A 15817-nucleotide genomic window follows, 5' to 3' on the forward strand; every position below is an offset into this window, starting at 1 on the left:
CAAAACTCAGTGGCTTAACACCATAGTTATTATCTCACTGTTTCTGTGGGCCAGGGGGCCAGGTGTGGCTCAGCTGGGTCCTTTTTCTTCCCTGGCTGCAGTCATATTAAGGCTTCACTGGGATGGATTAACTTCCAAGATCACTCATGTGGTCATTTGCAGAATTCAGTTTTTCATGGGCCATTGGGCTGAGGACTTCAATTTCTCACTAGCTGTTGCCTTGCCATGTGAGCCTCTCTGAGCTGCCTCTCATGACAGAGCAGCTGGCTTCATTCGAGCCAGCAAGCACAAAGAGTCGGAGAGAATATTCCAGCAAGACAGAAGTCAGAGTCTCTCATGCCTAGTCTTGGAAGTGACAGCCCATCACTCTTGACTATTCTGTTAGAAGCAAGTCACTAGGCCCAGCCCACCTTCAAAGGAAGGGGATTACACAGTAGCATGAATTGAAGGAGGTGGGACTCGCTGGAGCCATCTTAGAGGCTGCTGACACTTTAAGGAAACAACTTGGACTAACCCTTGAAATTAACTAGGTTAAGATTTCCATCAGTGACAAATGTCCATCAGTGACAGACTGGATTAAGAAAATATGGCACATATTCACCATAGAATACTATGCAGCCATAAAATAGGATGAGTTTGCGTCCTTTGTAGGGACACTGAGGCAGCTGGAAACCATCATTCTCAGCAAACTGTCACAAGAACAGAAAACCAAACACCGCATGTTCTCACTCATAGGTGGGAACTAAAGAATGAGATCACTTGGACTCGGGAAGGGGAACATCACACACTGGGGCCTATTAGGGGAGGGGGGAGGGGGGATGGATTGCATTGGGAGTTATACCTCATGTAAATGACGAGTTGATGGGTGCTGACGAGTTGATGGGTGCAGCACACCAACATGGCACAAGTATACATATGTAACAAACCTGCACTTTGTGCACATGTACCCTTGAACTTAAAGTATAATATATAAAAAAAAAACCCAAAATAAAATTTACACATATTATATAATGCTACTCAACAATAAAAAAAAAAGATTTGAGCAACTATGAGAACTTGTCATAATGGAACTAATGGAAAGGGAGTGGAGATTCATCTGATAAAAGGCAGGGAGTAGCTAAATTCTGGTGTTCAGCTTTTTAAGTTCTGCTTCCCCAATCTCTCAACTACTCAATAATTTTTACTTTACAAAGAAAAGAAAGCAAATAAATAGTTTTATTTCTTGTTTTCATTATAAAAGATACACACACACACACACACACACACACACACACACACACATTAGTGCTACTGCTGTTGTGAGCTGTTTAGTGCCACCTGCAATTCCCTTTAAGCATTTGAAAAAGCTTCACAATGCATACTTTTGGAAACTGTCTATGAGCAAATTAATAGCTCAATAACTTCTCTATGTTAGGGGATTACTTGGGATGACAGTTAATCGTTCCCCCTTTTTCAAGTTTATAACCAACTCAAAAAATATGAGAATAAGACAGAGATCAAAATGTTTTATAATTGGAAAAGCTGGATTTGAGAAAGCAGCTTGGACCTGAGGTCAAGTCAAGCTTCCTGTTCCCCCAACCTGTTCATGGCCAAGCAGCTCAACAGGGCTTCTCCCTCCATCTCGCCCTTGCCCCTCACAGGGACAGGGCACTTGCCATGTGACACGTGAAGGAAGGGGGGTTGTTCACAGCCAGTAGGCAGGTTGGGTCTGAAAGATGAAGAATGAACAGAAACGTGTGCCAATGGTCATTTACCCCAATTTTAACGAGGAAACAAATTATTTCTCCCTGTGGGGAAAGGAAAGGGATCAGAAGTGATCATGTCTACCTGCACTGATCCATTCTGGAGAGTGACATGGAATTCCTTCTGCCACAAGAAAAGGCAGGAATTGGGGCAACAAGATTCCCTCTTCAAAATATAATCCTTTTATTCTTTTTAAAAATTTAAAGAAAAGGTAGTGTTACTAGTGTATCCAAGGAGGATTTCTGGTGAGACTTCCAACTGCCAGTGGGTAGAGTCTGGTGTGGGCATCTTAGATCTTCCTTTTTGTTTCCTTTATAATTGATTTTTTTCATCAGAAGTGCTCATCATTGAAATGATCATGCTCATCATTTAAAAAAAAAACAAATATATCAAGTATGAAAGTTCTTCTCAATTTTCTCTCCAATCCTACTCTCCAGTGAGAAGAGTTTGATTTGTCCTCCTGGACTTTTTTCTGTGCATTTGGAAACATGCATCCTCATGTACACGCTCATAAAATACCACATTTGTTCACAAATGATATCACACATTTGCTCAGCAGGTTGCCTTTTCATTCAGCAAAATATCACAGGCATCTTTCTACAGGTGCACATAATAGATATCCTGAATATTCAATTGCTTTTATGTGCCATGATGTATTTAACTAGTCCCTAATGACATTTAAGTTGTTCCCACTTATTTTGCTACCATGAACAGTGCTATAATACATATGCTTGTGTAAACATAATCTTGTCACATCTTTCAGTTGTTTTTGAAGGGTAAGAAGTCTAGCATAATTTACTTTAATTTTGAATCAAATTTAAATTTTGATAGGTGCTATCAAGTAGCCTCTAAAACACTGTAAGAATCTACACCCACCTTCAATAAAGTAGAAGAGTAACTATCTCCCAACATCTTCACCAACCTTGAATATTATTCATTTGTATAGGTAAAATGGTATTGATTTTAATTTGCATTTAAGTTATCACTAGTAAGGACAATATCTTATTTCCCCAAGCATTTAGTCCATTTACATTTTTCTTCTTGAATTGCATTCACAATCTTTACTGTTTTCCTTTTGAACACATTTTTAACTTCATCTCCAAAAAATATTACTACTCAGTCTTTCCTATTGTTTTAAATGGTAGGGACACATCTAAGTATTGAATCTAAAATATTTGTTTTATATGCAACTTTTCAGAAAACTTTTGGTGTGTGTTAAATTTGTAAGATGAAGGAAAACAGCATTTTGTGGGGTTTTTTATGAATTTTTATAGTAATCACAATGGATTGTACTGAAAGAAAGTGGAAAAAAATCTGTTCCCCAAAACTAATGTTGGGTCTGGGCATCATTTCTAGTTCTCATTTTGTCTCTTGGAAAAGTTAATACATTGTGGCTTAATCCTAAATTAAAAATATTGGTTTTATGGCTTCAAAAGCTTTCCAGTGTATTGCAGAAATGATATTTGCAAACCTCTGGAATTATATAAATGGATTTTCACTAAGTAGGTTTCAAAATTGTTATTCTTTTCTTACAGTGCCTTTATCTCTGAAGCAGAAAAAAAGCCCAAGATGTTGAACCAAACCACTTTAGATAAGAAGCGACTTACGCTCTGTTGGCAGGAGCTGGTATGTGAAAATCTATTTATACTTTGTGGACAGAGTTTAAAATAAACCTCACGGATGAGGCATAGTTCACAGACCAAATGAGGATAAGGTTTAAAGGTCATACATTTTTGGGATGCAGAGACAAGAGTGAGAAGGGAACATTTGTTAAATTGGAAAGAAATGAACATTTATTGAAGGTTTATAAGGATGAACTAGAAGCCCACTGGCCCTACTTCCTGTTCTGATGGAGAATAGGTGCCCTCTAGCTCATTTTCTTGACCTTCATATTTTGTTAAAGGCAGTAGACTCGCTTGGCCCTCTGCCCCACAAGCCAAGAGATCAAAAGAAATAACTGTGCTCCTTGACTTCAGGTTCTTCCTATTGAGAATTGTGTTAAAATGTGTAAGCGCTTCTTGAGAACAGGTCAGGTGTTGATACCCCTCTGTGTCCTGGGAAACTGTATGTACTAGGTGCCTAATAGTTGCCCAGTTCTTCTTTAATGACTGGTGACTAGAATTGCCAGGCCAAGTCAGGCCCTGGATTATCTCAATTGGAAATGTCAGTTCCAGCAAGGGCACCAGGGGATATTTCATGTGAGGCCAGGATAATTCTGCAAAGAAAAATTACTCAGTGCTTGACTTCTCAGGGTCATTTTAAAGTATGAGTGGGGTTCAGAGAGATTAAATGATTTTTTCTAAAGATCACAGCTAGTTAACTGTAGTCCAAAAACTAAAACCCAGGTCTCCTAACTCCTCATCCATCCTTCTTCCCAGAATGCTGCTTTTCTGTCCTCTGGAACATTTCAGGGAGGCTAGATTCCCACCATCAATAAGACCTTCTTCCTATGCTGGCTTTTCTCAGCACCTCTGGCTGAAGTACTATCTCTGCAGCTTCTCTCTGCTCCATGTTTTCTGCAGAGTTCTGTCTTCACATTGTCTGACAGCCCTTGGCCTGATTATTTCAATATCTTTTTTAGTGGCCTAGGTCTCCCTCCTCATCTCTAGACCTGCATTCCCAGCCTCCTAGTGGGCATCTCCATGCTTATATCACCCCAAACTCTGTGTATCCTACTAAGCCCATCACCTTATCTCAACTTGTTCAACATCCTGCATTGGCACCACCAGCTAGACTGACTGCTCAAACAAGAAGGCTAAGCTTCAACATTGGCTCTTTATCTCTCACCTTAAGTAGCCATTTGAATACTAGGTCCTGTAGATTCTGCCTCTTAGTGACTCTGGAACGATCTCCACTTCTTCATCTTCAGAGTCACTGCCTAAACTGAGTTTCTTAGCATCTCTGTTCTAGAGTATTGCAAAAGTCTTCCTCTAATCCATCTTCCATATCACAACCAGCATGATCTTTCTAAAACACAAGCCTGATTAGATCATTATTCAAAAAAATCATTGGATTCTCTCAATCATTCGTAGGATAAAGTCTAAATCCCTTTTGCATGATATATTGGGCTGTTTAATGTCTGGCCCCAACCTAGCATCCCAGCCTTATCCCTCTTTAGTTTGTTCCCATGTATCTATGCTCTGACAATTTTGAATCCTCGAATGATTATGTATATTCACATGTAACTGTTCCCTCTGTCTTCTTACTCTCTGATGAATTCTATTCACATTTTAAAATTCAGCTCAAATGTCATACTCTTCAGGTAACCAGCTTTGCCCCTGTCTAGTACCACAGTGCTTCATGCATTTTAATTATGTGCATGTATTATTTTCACCTCACCAAACTGTCAATGTCTCGGGGAAATGAAGCATTATTTCTTCTCTCTGTCCCAGACCTGGGCTCCAAGCATAGTGCCTGGTAGATAACAGGTATGCATTTCTTCCAGTCAACATGAGCAGAGGCTTCCTACATGCCACACACTCCTCTAGATGCTGGGAACAAAGCTAGAAGAACTTGGTGCTTGTCCTTGAGGAATTTCTAGATTGAGTAGTTCATTCATTCCATAAACATTTATTTTTTATTTTATGTTTATTTTATTTTATTTTATTTTTTTGAGACGGAGTCTCGCTCTGTCGTTGCCCAGGCTGGAGTGCAATGGCTGGATCTCAGTTCACTGCAAGCTCCGCCTCCCGGGTTTACACCATTCTCCTGCCTCAGCCTCCCGAGTAGCTGGGACTACAGGTGCCCGCCACCTTGCCCGGCTAGTTTTTGTATTTTTTTTTTTTTTTTTTTTTTTTTTTTTTTTTTTTTTTAGTAGAGACGGGGTTTCACCATGTTAGCCAGGATGGTCTCCATCTCCTGACCTCGTGATCTGCCCTTCTCAGCCTCCCAAAGTGCTGGGATTACAGGCTTGAGCCACCGCGCCCAGCCCATAAACATTTATTTAACACCTATGTGCCAGAAACTCTGTTAGACACTGAGCATACAATAAGGACAAGACAGAGGAGGTCCTTGTCCTACTGAAGTTTACACATTAATGGTTAAGATAGAAGATAGACAGGTAAACAGAAAATACATAAAAATTATTATAGATTGTGATTCAAAAGGAAATTCTAAAAAGCCACAGGGATCAGGAAAACATGGGGGCATACAATACAGTGGTGACATTTAAGTTGAGGCCTTAAAGATGAGAAGAAACCAGCCATGTAGAGACTAAGAAGAACATTTGAGCAAGAGGAAACACCAAGCATACCAGCTAATATGGTTTGGCTGTGTCTCCACCCAAATCTCATCTTGAACTCTCACATGTTGTGGGAGGGATCTGCTGGGAGGTAATTGAATCATGGGGGCAGGTCTTTCCCATGCTGTTGTCATGATAGTGAATAAGTCTCATGAGATCTGATGGTTTATAAAAGGTAGTTTCCCTGCACAAGCTCTCTTTCTTTGCCTGCCGCCATCCACGTAAGACGTGACTTGCTCCTCCTTGCCTTCTACCATGATTTTCCCCATGAGGCCTCCCCAGCCATGCAGAACTGTGAGTTCTCCATTAAACCTCTTTCCTTTATAAATTACCCAGTCTCGGGTATGTCTTTATTAGCAGCATGAGAAAAGACTAATAGACCAGCTTTAGGATGGAGAAAGTTTATCATGTTCTAGAGCTTCTGAGGACCAGTGTGCCTGAGGCACAGTGAGCGAGGAAGGAATATTATAAGATGAAACAGACAGTGGCAGGGCCAACTCACACAGGGCCTTAGAAGTCACTGTAAATACTTTTTTCCTAAGCACATAAATGTGAGCTGAACAAATGAATCAAACACTTTTGGGTTTTCCAACCACTTACACTAAACTTTCTGGCAGCATTTCTCATATGATGTCTTCTTGGTCTGAAAGCAGCTACCATACCTCCAGGAAGAGGTGGTGAGTGCAGTGGTTAAGCACTGGACTCTGGATGCAGCTGGGAGTCAGCTCTGGCTCTGCCATTCAGTAGCTGCATTACTGCTTCCTCAGCTGTAAAATGGGAATAATAGAACCTACCTAATAAGGTTGTTATGAGGAGTAACAAAGGATTAATACAGTGGTTAGAATATTGCCTGGCACAGAGGAACATCTCAGTACACCTTAGGCTGCTATTATCATAGTTGTTGTTGTTAAATATCAGAAAGCCTCTGTTCTCACATGCTAATAAAGACATACCCAAGACTGGGTAATTATAAAGGAAAGAGGTTTAATTGATGCACAGTTCCACATGACTAGGAGGCCATGGTGGCCTCCAGTCATGGTGGAAGGCAAGAAGGAGCAAATCATATATTACATGGTGGCAGGCAAGAGAAGTGCCAAGCAAAAGGGGGAAAAGCTTCTTATAAAACCATCAGATATCGTGAGAACCTTACTCACTATCACGAGAACAGCATGAGGGTAAACGCCTCCATGATTAAATTACCTCCCACCAGGTCCCTCCCATGATATGTGGGGATTATGGGAATTACAATTCAAGATGAAATTTGGGTGGGACACAGCCAAACCATATCAACTTAGATTCAGGTGCTGGTTAATAAGCCATGTGACCTTGATAAGCCTGTGGCCTTTCTGGACCTCAGCTTCTCATCTGTCAAGCGGAGGTGAGATGATATTACTGCCTCCATAATCCTGTGAAGTTTCCACTAAGCGGGCGGCGTGCGTGGCAGCAGACCCTGGAACAGTCCACGTGAGTGGCTCAGTGTGGAGCTCACCAGGACCTTCAGGCCTTTTCAGCAACAGGATGCTGCTTGTTGTCCAGATCTCTAGAAAGACCTACACTGACTCTTGTCTTGTTTTAGGAAGCAATGTGCAAGGAGGCCAAGGGGATCATTCAGCAGCAGAAGAAAAAGTTACCTCTTGATGAAATGATTAACGAAGCCCAAAACTTTGTGGAAAAAATCCGCTTTCTTGTTGATGAGGTAATTGACTCTAAAGGCAAACCTCATTTGGAAGGTTAGACTGAATGTCTTCCAAGGAGGTTTGAATAGTTGGTATGGGTGAAATATGAATCAATGTTTTTCTCCCCAGCCCTAGTGGGCTGCGCAGGCACTCCTAGTTTAGAGAAGAGATTTTTAAATTAAACCAAAAAAGTACAGCTTTATTGATTTTTTTTTTTTTTAACAAAACCTGAGCATTCAGCAAAATAAAAGGTACATTTGCTAATTGGCTCGGGTGAAGTCAACATACGCACAGGAACTTTGATAGGTGTTCAACTATAAAAGGATTTAAATTCATGCCCAGTAAAGGGCACAGCAGCTTCTCATTTTAAAGTTAGTTGTAAACAGTGTCTTCTGGTGACTTCTAGAATGACCTATTTAAAAAGAGCCCTCATATTTGCATCTGTCAGATCCTGACATTCGTTCTTGAAGCCTGCAAATGTGTAGAAACTTCTAAAACAGGGGTTTTTTTTGTGTGGAAAGATTTCAGAGAGAGAGATTTACTGCTTCTGTTTTTCTTGAAAATTGCAGTTCTTATTGCAAATCAGTCATTCCCTGGCGGCATATTACTCGGTGAGACAAGCAGTCAGTAGACATAGGAATTTGAATAAGCACTCAGAAGAGAGAAGGGATGCCCTCTTCGAGGATTAGTTACACCTGATCACTAGGGATTGGAAACACAGAGCGTCTGCTTCCAGCCCAGGAATGTCAAAGCCTTGTTTATAACAATATACCTCTTTTTGTTTTGAGAGTTTTGTTTGTTCAGAAATGTGCATTTCAAACACCTACAACATAATGGGCCACTTGGCATGGAATTCTACTCTTCCTATCTTGATTAATTCAACTTTAAAGTCTAATTTCCTATGCAATTTAGCTGAGTTCCTGCTGAATAACCACTTAAAATGGAAATAAAATATTTTGCAATCATACTATAGGTACACAGTTCCTTGTAGAAATACTTGCCTAAGAGCAAGTAAAGTCATTCAAAGACATGCATAGATTTTTGTTTTTGTTGTTTCATTTGAATATTCTGAAAATGTTATCTGGCTCTGAGGAGTGCTTAAAACTAAATCATTACTACAAGATTGGAAAAAATCCATGGGACGTTGTGCAAAAGTGTTTGTCCTGCAGATGGAGAAAAGTAGGCTACCAAAGACGCCAAATCACAGGTCCGACTTGCATGTTCTCATATGGGCAATTTGACATGTGGGTTTGTATGCACATTTTTTATTTTTTGAGATGGAGTCTCGCTGTGTTGCCCAGGCTGGAGTACAATGGCATGATCTTCGCTCACTGCAACCTCCTCCGCCTCCTGGGTTCAAGCGATTCTTCTGCCTCAGCCTCCTGAGTAGCTGAAACTATAGGCGAGTGCCACTACCCCTGCCTAATTTTTGTATTTTTAGTAGAGATGTGGTTTCACCATATTGGCCAGGATGGTCTTGAACTCCTGACCTCATGATCCACACGCCTTGGCCTCCCAAAGTGCTGGGATTACAGGTGTGAGCCAGCACGCCCGGCTGTATGCACTTTTAGTTCATGACCTAAATAAGGCTTTCTCTTCTCTAGGAAACTGCACTTAATTTGCCTGATGGCATAGATGTTTCAGTGCCTAGATGGTGTCAGTCACAGCATTTGTTTTGTCGAAGCGGGACTGTTTCAGGATAGCAGAACTCTGTAAGTGCACATGTTCAGTTCCCACCTTTCAAATCTCACTCCTACAGCCCCAGCACACTATCCCTGATGTTTTCATCTGGATGCTCAGCAACAACAGGAGAGTGGCCTACGCCCGCATCGCCTCCAAAGACCTCCTCTATTCCCCGGTCACGGGGCAGATGGGCAAACACTGCGGCAAGATCAAAACTCACTTCCTCAAAGTAAGTGTGCAGTATTTTAACTAAAAGAAGGGAGATTTCTGTTTCTCTAGGGTGGCTCAGACTTTCTAGTGTGTGTCCATGGCTCTCACCGTTCCCCAGTGCTTTCAAAGGTAGGAGGACGACTAGAACACCTTGGTGTTTCTTGGTTCAAATTACAATTCAGTAGACCACTTTTAGATGGAATTTTGTCAAAATTTTTAACTGTTACATCACCAGACACACGTAAGTTTCTTTTTTAATCTCATGGGTCACTTTAATTTTTACCTTTTTGATTGCTAGTATTAATAACAATTAACCTTAAGGTTTTTTGTTTTGTTTTGTTTTGTTTTTGTTTTTTCCGAGATGATGGTGTCTTGCACTGTCAACAGGACTGGAGTGCAGTGGTGTGACCTCGGCTCACTGCAACCTCTGCCTCCTGGATTCAAGTGTTCTCCTGCCTCAGCCTTCCAAGGAGCTGAGATTACAGATTCCCGCCACCAAGCCCAGCTAATTTTTTGTATTTTTAGTAGAGATGGGGTTCCACTATGTTGGCCAGGCTGGTCTCAAATTCCTGACCTCGTGATCCGCCTGCCTCGGCCTCCCAAAGTGCTGGGATTACAAGCACGAGCCACTGTTCCTGGCCAATTTTTTGTTGTTGTTGTTGTTAATTTCAATAGCTTTAGGAGTACAAGTGGTTTGTGATTACATGGATAAGTTGAATAGTGGTGAAATCCAGAATTTCAGTGCACCTGTCACCTGAGTAGTGTACAGTGTATGAATAGGTAGTTTTTTGTCCCTCATCCCCATCCTACCCTCCCCCTTTCTGAGTTTTCAGTGTCCATTATACCACTCTGTATGACTTTTCATACCCATAGCTTAGTTCCTGCATGTAAGTGAGAACATACAGTATTTGGTTTTCCATTCTTGAGTTACTTAGAATACATAATGGCCTCCAGCTCTATTCAAGTTGCTGCAAAAGACATTATTTCATTCTTTTTTTTTTATGGCTGAATAGTATTCCATGGTGTATATATATCACATTTTCTCAATCCAGTCATCAGGTGATGGATTAAGTCACTTAGGTTGTTGATTCCATATCTCTGCAATTTTGAATTGTGCTACAATAAACATATATGTGCTGGTGCCTTTTTGAACTTTTTCTTTGGGTAGATACCCAGCAGTGGGTAGTGGGCTTGCTGGTTTGAATGGTAGATCTACTTTTAGTTCTTTGAGAAATCTCTATACTGTTTTCCATAGAGATTGTGCTAATTTACAGTCCCATCAGCAGTACAAAAGCGTTCCTTTTTAGCTGCATCCATGCCAACATCTACTGTTTATTGACTTTTTAATAATGGCCTTTCTGGCTGGGGTAATGTGGTATCTCAATCATTGTTTTAATTTGCATTTCCCTGATGATTAGTGATGCTGAGCATTTTTTTTTTCATATGTTTCTTGGCCATTTGTATATCTTCTTTGAGGAGATATTTATTCATGTCTTTTACCCACTTTTTAATGGAATTATTTATTTTTTTCATGTTGATTTGTTTGAGTTCCTTGTAGATTCTGGATATTAGTCCTTTACGGGACACATAATTTGCAAATCTTTCCTCCCATTCTGTAGGTTTCTGTTTACTCTGATGGTTCTTTGGCTGTGCAGAAGCTTTTTAGTTTAATTAGGTACCATTTATTTTGTTTTGTTGCGTTTGTTTTGGTGTCTTAGTCATAAATTCTTTGCCAGAAGAGTTTTTTTCTAGGTTTTCTTCTAGAGGTTTTATGGTTTCAGGTCTCAGATTTAAGGCTTTAATCCATCTTGAGTTAATTTTTTGTATCTGGTGAGAAATAGAGATCCAGGTTCATTCTTCTACATGTGGCTATCTCATTTCCCCAGTACCATTTATTGATAAGGCATCGTTTCTCCAATTTGCATTGTTGTATGCTTTGCTGAAGATCTATTGGTTATAAATATTTGACTTCATTTCTAGGTTCTCTATTCTATTCCACTGGCCTATATATCTACTTATATACCAGTACCATGTTGTTTTGGTAACTATAGCCTTATATAATTTGAAGTTAGGTAATGTGATGCCTCCAGATTTGTTCTTTTCGCTTAGGATTGCTTTGGCAATTTGGGCTCTTTTTTGGCTCCATATGAATTTTAGGATAGTTTTTTCTAATTCTGTAAAAAATGATGTTGGTATTTTGATACCAAGGGCATTGAATCTGTTGATTGTTTGGGGCAGTATGTTTATTTTCATGATATTGATTCTTCCAATCCATGAGTGTCGGAGGTATTTGCATTTGTTTGTGTCATCTATGATTTCTTAGAATAAACGTTTTTCTATCAGTTTCCTCACTACCTTCTCACTTGTGTAATTTGTCCATGGCATCTTCTCACATGAGTTAATCTGTATTTTAAAATAGCTTCAAAGAAAACTATAAGAAGGACAGAACAGCTAGTTCAGGATTCCTTGTGACTTTAAGTTGTAAAAATATAAAATTTTCAACTTGGGGGTCCCTTACCCTTCATCAAGACAGAGTCCCCTGATGCCTTCTGGGTTGGCCCTTAAAGACATGTATCTCTGGACAGATTCTACTGTCTCTAACTCAAGATTTGAGCTTTGCTTGGAGGCCCTGGGTGTTTTACCTCCACTACAAATATATTTTTATCCCAGTAAGTAGAAATGAATGAATAAGAGGAAAATGTATCCACAGTCTTTACCCCCACCAGCAACTGACAAGAGTACAAGTTGACTGATTAACTTTTCCTAACCCATAGCTGACTGTCCTCCCAATATCAGTTCTGGTTTCTTGCTATATAATAATCATTCCTTTACTAACTCAAGGAGGGAGAAAAGGTTCAAAAGCATGCCATAGAGGAACAGGTAAAGAGATAGCAATTCTTAGCTGAGAAGATTTGACAGCATGAGGGAGTAGTTTCAGTATTTTGGGGGCTAGTACATAGATGGAGGGGAGGTATAGGGGAGAGAGAGACCCAGCAGGTAAAAATCAGGCCCTACAAAGACATTACAGGGAAATAGTTTCCTAAATGGAAGTCCATAATGCATTCCTCATCCTTAGAGGTGTTAGCACACCCTAGGCAACTATTTGATATAAACATGGCAGCAGGCAGCTAAATTAAATAGCCTCTAAGTGCCGTCCAATCTCAAGAGTTTACTGTAGATGTGATTGTTAAATGTTGCAGACAGAAGGGCCCTATTATTAAGTGTGAGAGGCAGTGTGGGATAATGGTTTAAAGCATGGGTTTTGAAATAAGGTGAATTTGGGCTAAAATTTGTATGAGATCACTAGGGCTACTGTAACAAAGTAGCATAAACTGACTGGCTTAAATAACAGAAATGTATTATCTCATGGTTCTAAAGGTTAGAAGTCCTAGGTCAAGGTGTTGGCAGGGCCATATTCCCTTGAAGGTGTTAGGGAAGAACATGTTCCAGGCCTCTCTTCCAGCTTCTGGTTGGCTGCACGGCTTTTACTAGAATGGTGCCAATCTCCATATGACATTCTTCCTCTGTGTCTGTCCCTTCATCTGACGGTCTTTTTATGACTCCAGTCATATGGGATTAGGGACCTACCCTACTGCAGTACAATGTAATTTTAACTAATTAAATCTACATTGACCCTATTTCCAAATAAGGTCATATTTTGGGTTTTGGGGATTAGAACTTCAACATATAAATTTTGTGGTACCACAATTCATCCCATAACAGAATTCCAGGGCCAATATATACTAGTTGTACGACCTTGGGCAATTTAATATTCTTCAACCTTCAAATGGATGAAAATGTTCATCCTATTTTCGTTCATTAAATGGAGATTATTGTGAGGAACAAGTGAATAAATGCTAGTAAAGAACACAGAGTTGTGCCTCACAGAATAATCACTCAATAAATGCTAGCATTCGAGCAACTAGACATCCACATTCCCAGAGGACATTGCTGTAATTGTGTCCCCCTCATATCCAGCGAGTTGTTTGAAGCTCTCTGTGTTGTTTTCTGTCATGTATGTAAAATGATTTTGTTTTAGAGACAGCATCTTACTCTGTTGCCAAGTCTGAGGTGCAGTGGTAAAATCACAGCTCACTGCAGCCTTGAACTTCTAGGCTCAAGCAATCCTCTCACCTCAGCCTCCTGAATAGCTAGGTCTACAGGCATGTGCCACCACATCTGGCTAATTTTTATTTCTCATAGAGATGGGATCTTACTAAGTAACCAGGCTTATCTCAGACTCCTGGCCTCAAGTGATTCCTCTGCCTTCCTTGGCCTCCCAAAGCACTGAGATTACAGATGTGAGCCATTGTGCCTGGCCTAAAATGGCTTTTAAACCCACTCCAATAAAACTATAACTGAAAAACAAAGTTTTTCACCCAAGTCATTAACCACAATTATCAAGAATTTTCTTTAACTTTCTCCATTCGAAGAATGTTAAGGAGGCAAGAAATATTTATCTTAAAAATAGCAAATCACTTCAGAAGGCCCTGTGCTAAAAATACTAGGAAGGTGGTATAAAGTTACTCACTTCTAAATATTTTGATGTATCCTGGCACTATTTAAAATTAGAACAAAGAACAGCTGTCAAATAAAGTCAGAGGTTAGAAGAGATGAAAAGGCAGAACTTTTGCCCTAGAGCATTCATCATCTGAATATTATCTTCTTCTGTAGGCCTTAGCTTATTTCTTTATTTGTATTTTCCTTTTGCCATTGGAATTGCTCTGGGCGGTAGCTTTCTGGATCTTGTTGAATCCAATCATATGAACTTGATAAAATATCTTGATAAGATGATTCAGCAAGACCATTTTCACTTCTGTTTTGATTTTCACTCCTGACTTTAAGTCCCTTCTCACCCACCATCTCTCTTTATGCCCCTTTCTCTTCACCGAATGGGCAAGACCAGAAAAAACAAAGGCAGCAACAGGGACACTGAGTATTTCCTCATCTGCCACTCACTCCAATTTTTTAGCTGGGAAATAGGAAGTGAAGGTGGGCGGGGGCTGCAGGGGAACAGAATATAAATCTCTCAACTCTCTAAGCTAAAGTTTCCTCAAGCTTTATTCTGTGGAGCTGCTGTTCTTTGAGTGGCTCTGTAAATGTTCCATGTTCAAATGCTTTTAAGAAGTTGCAGTTGTAACCTTGGAAACTCTTGCAGTTTCACAGTGCCCATTAACCAGTGGAAGGTTCCAAGAAGTCCTGCAGTTGGGAAACATCTTTAACTTTTTTATATTTTATTTTACTTTAAGTTCCGGGATACATGTGCACAATGTACAGTCATTACATAGATTAACGTGTGCCATGGTGGTTTGGCCTGCACCTATCGACCTGGTCAACCTAGGTTTTTAAGCCCTGCATGCATTAGGGTATTTGTTCTTAATGGCCTCCCTCCTCCTTGTTCCCCACTTCCTGGGCAGGCCTTGGCTGTGTGATGCTTCTCCTCCCTGTGTCCATGTGTTCTCATTGTTCAAACTCCCACTTATGAATGAGAACATGCGTGGAATTGGTTCTTCTGTTCCTGTGTTAGCTTGGCTGAGAATGGATGGCCTTCCAGCTTCATCCCATGCCCCTGCAAAGGACATGATCTCATCTTTTTTATGGGCTGCATAGTTATTCCGATGGTGTATATGTTGGCCACATTTCTTTATCCAGTTCTTATCATCGATGCGGCATTTGGGGGTTGGGGTTCCGTGTCTTTACTATTGTGAACAGTGCCGCAGTAAACATACGTGTGCATACCTCTTTATAGTAGAATGATTTATAATCCTTTGGGTATATAGCCAGTAGTGGGATTGCTGGGTCAAATGGCACTTCTGGTTCTAGATCCTTGAGGAATCACGACACTGTCTTCCACAATGGTTGAACTAATTTACACTTCCACCAACAGTGTTCCTATTTCTCCACAGCCTTGCCAGCATCTGTTGTTTCTTGACTTTTTTATAATTGCCTTTCTGGCTGGTGTGAGATGGTATCTCATTGTGGTTTTGAATTTTAAAGTTCAGTGATGTTAAGTTTTTTCATATTTGTTGACTGTATAAATGTCTTCTTTTGAGAAGTGTCTGTTTATGTCATTTGCCCACTTTTTAATGGGGTTGTTTGTTTTTTTCTTGTAAATTTAAGTTCTTTGTAAATTCTGGATATTAGACCTTTGTCAGATGGGTAGAATGCAAAAATTTTATCCCATTCTGTAGATTACCCATTCGCTCTGATAGTTTCTTTCGCTTTGTAGAAGCTCTTTAGTTTAATTAGACCTCATTTATCAATT

The 15817-nt window shown here is 40.1% G+C and overlaps 1 protein-coding gene across 2 annotated transcripts in view; it reads left to right on the plus strand.

Annotated features, from left to right (window-relative positions):
• The window catches only part of FER1L6 (fer-1 like family member 6), a 172014-nt gene that overhangs the window by 63697 nt on the left and 92500 nt on the right, over positions 1-15817 (plus strand). For both annotated transcript variants that reach the window (XM_017881439.1, XM_017881440.1), the window contains exons 15-17: positions 3279-3369; positions 7560-7679; positions 9419-9571. In XM_017881439.1, the coding sequence (XP_017736928.1) occupies positions 3279-3369; positions 7560-7679; positions 9419-9571 (364 nt within the window). The remainder of the gene's footprint in view (positions 1-3278; positions 3370-7559; positions 7680-9418; positions 9572-15817) is intronic.

This window comes from Rhinopithecus bieti, unplaced genomic scaffold (genome assembly GCF_001698545.2).
Source record: "Rhinopithecus bieti isolate Rb0 unplaced genomic scaffold, ASM169854v2 scaffold_13272, whole genome shotgun sequence".
NCBI lineage: Eukaryota > Metazoa > Chordata > Mammalia > Primates > Cercopithecidae > Rhinopithecus > Rhinopithecus bieti.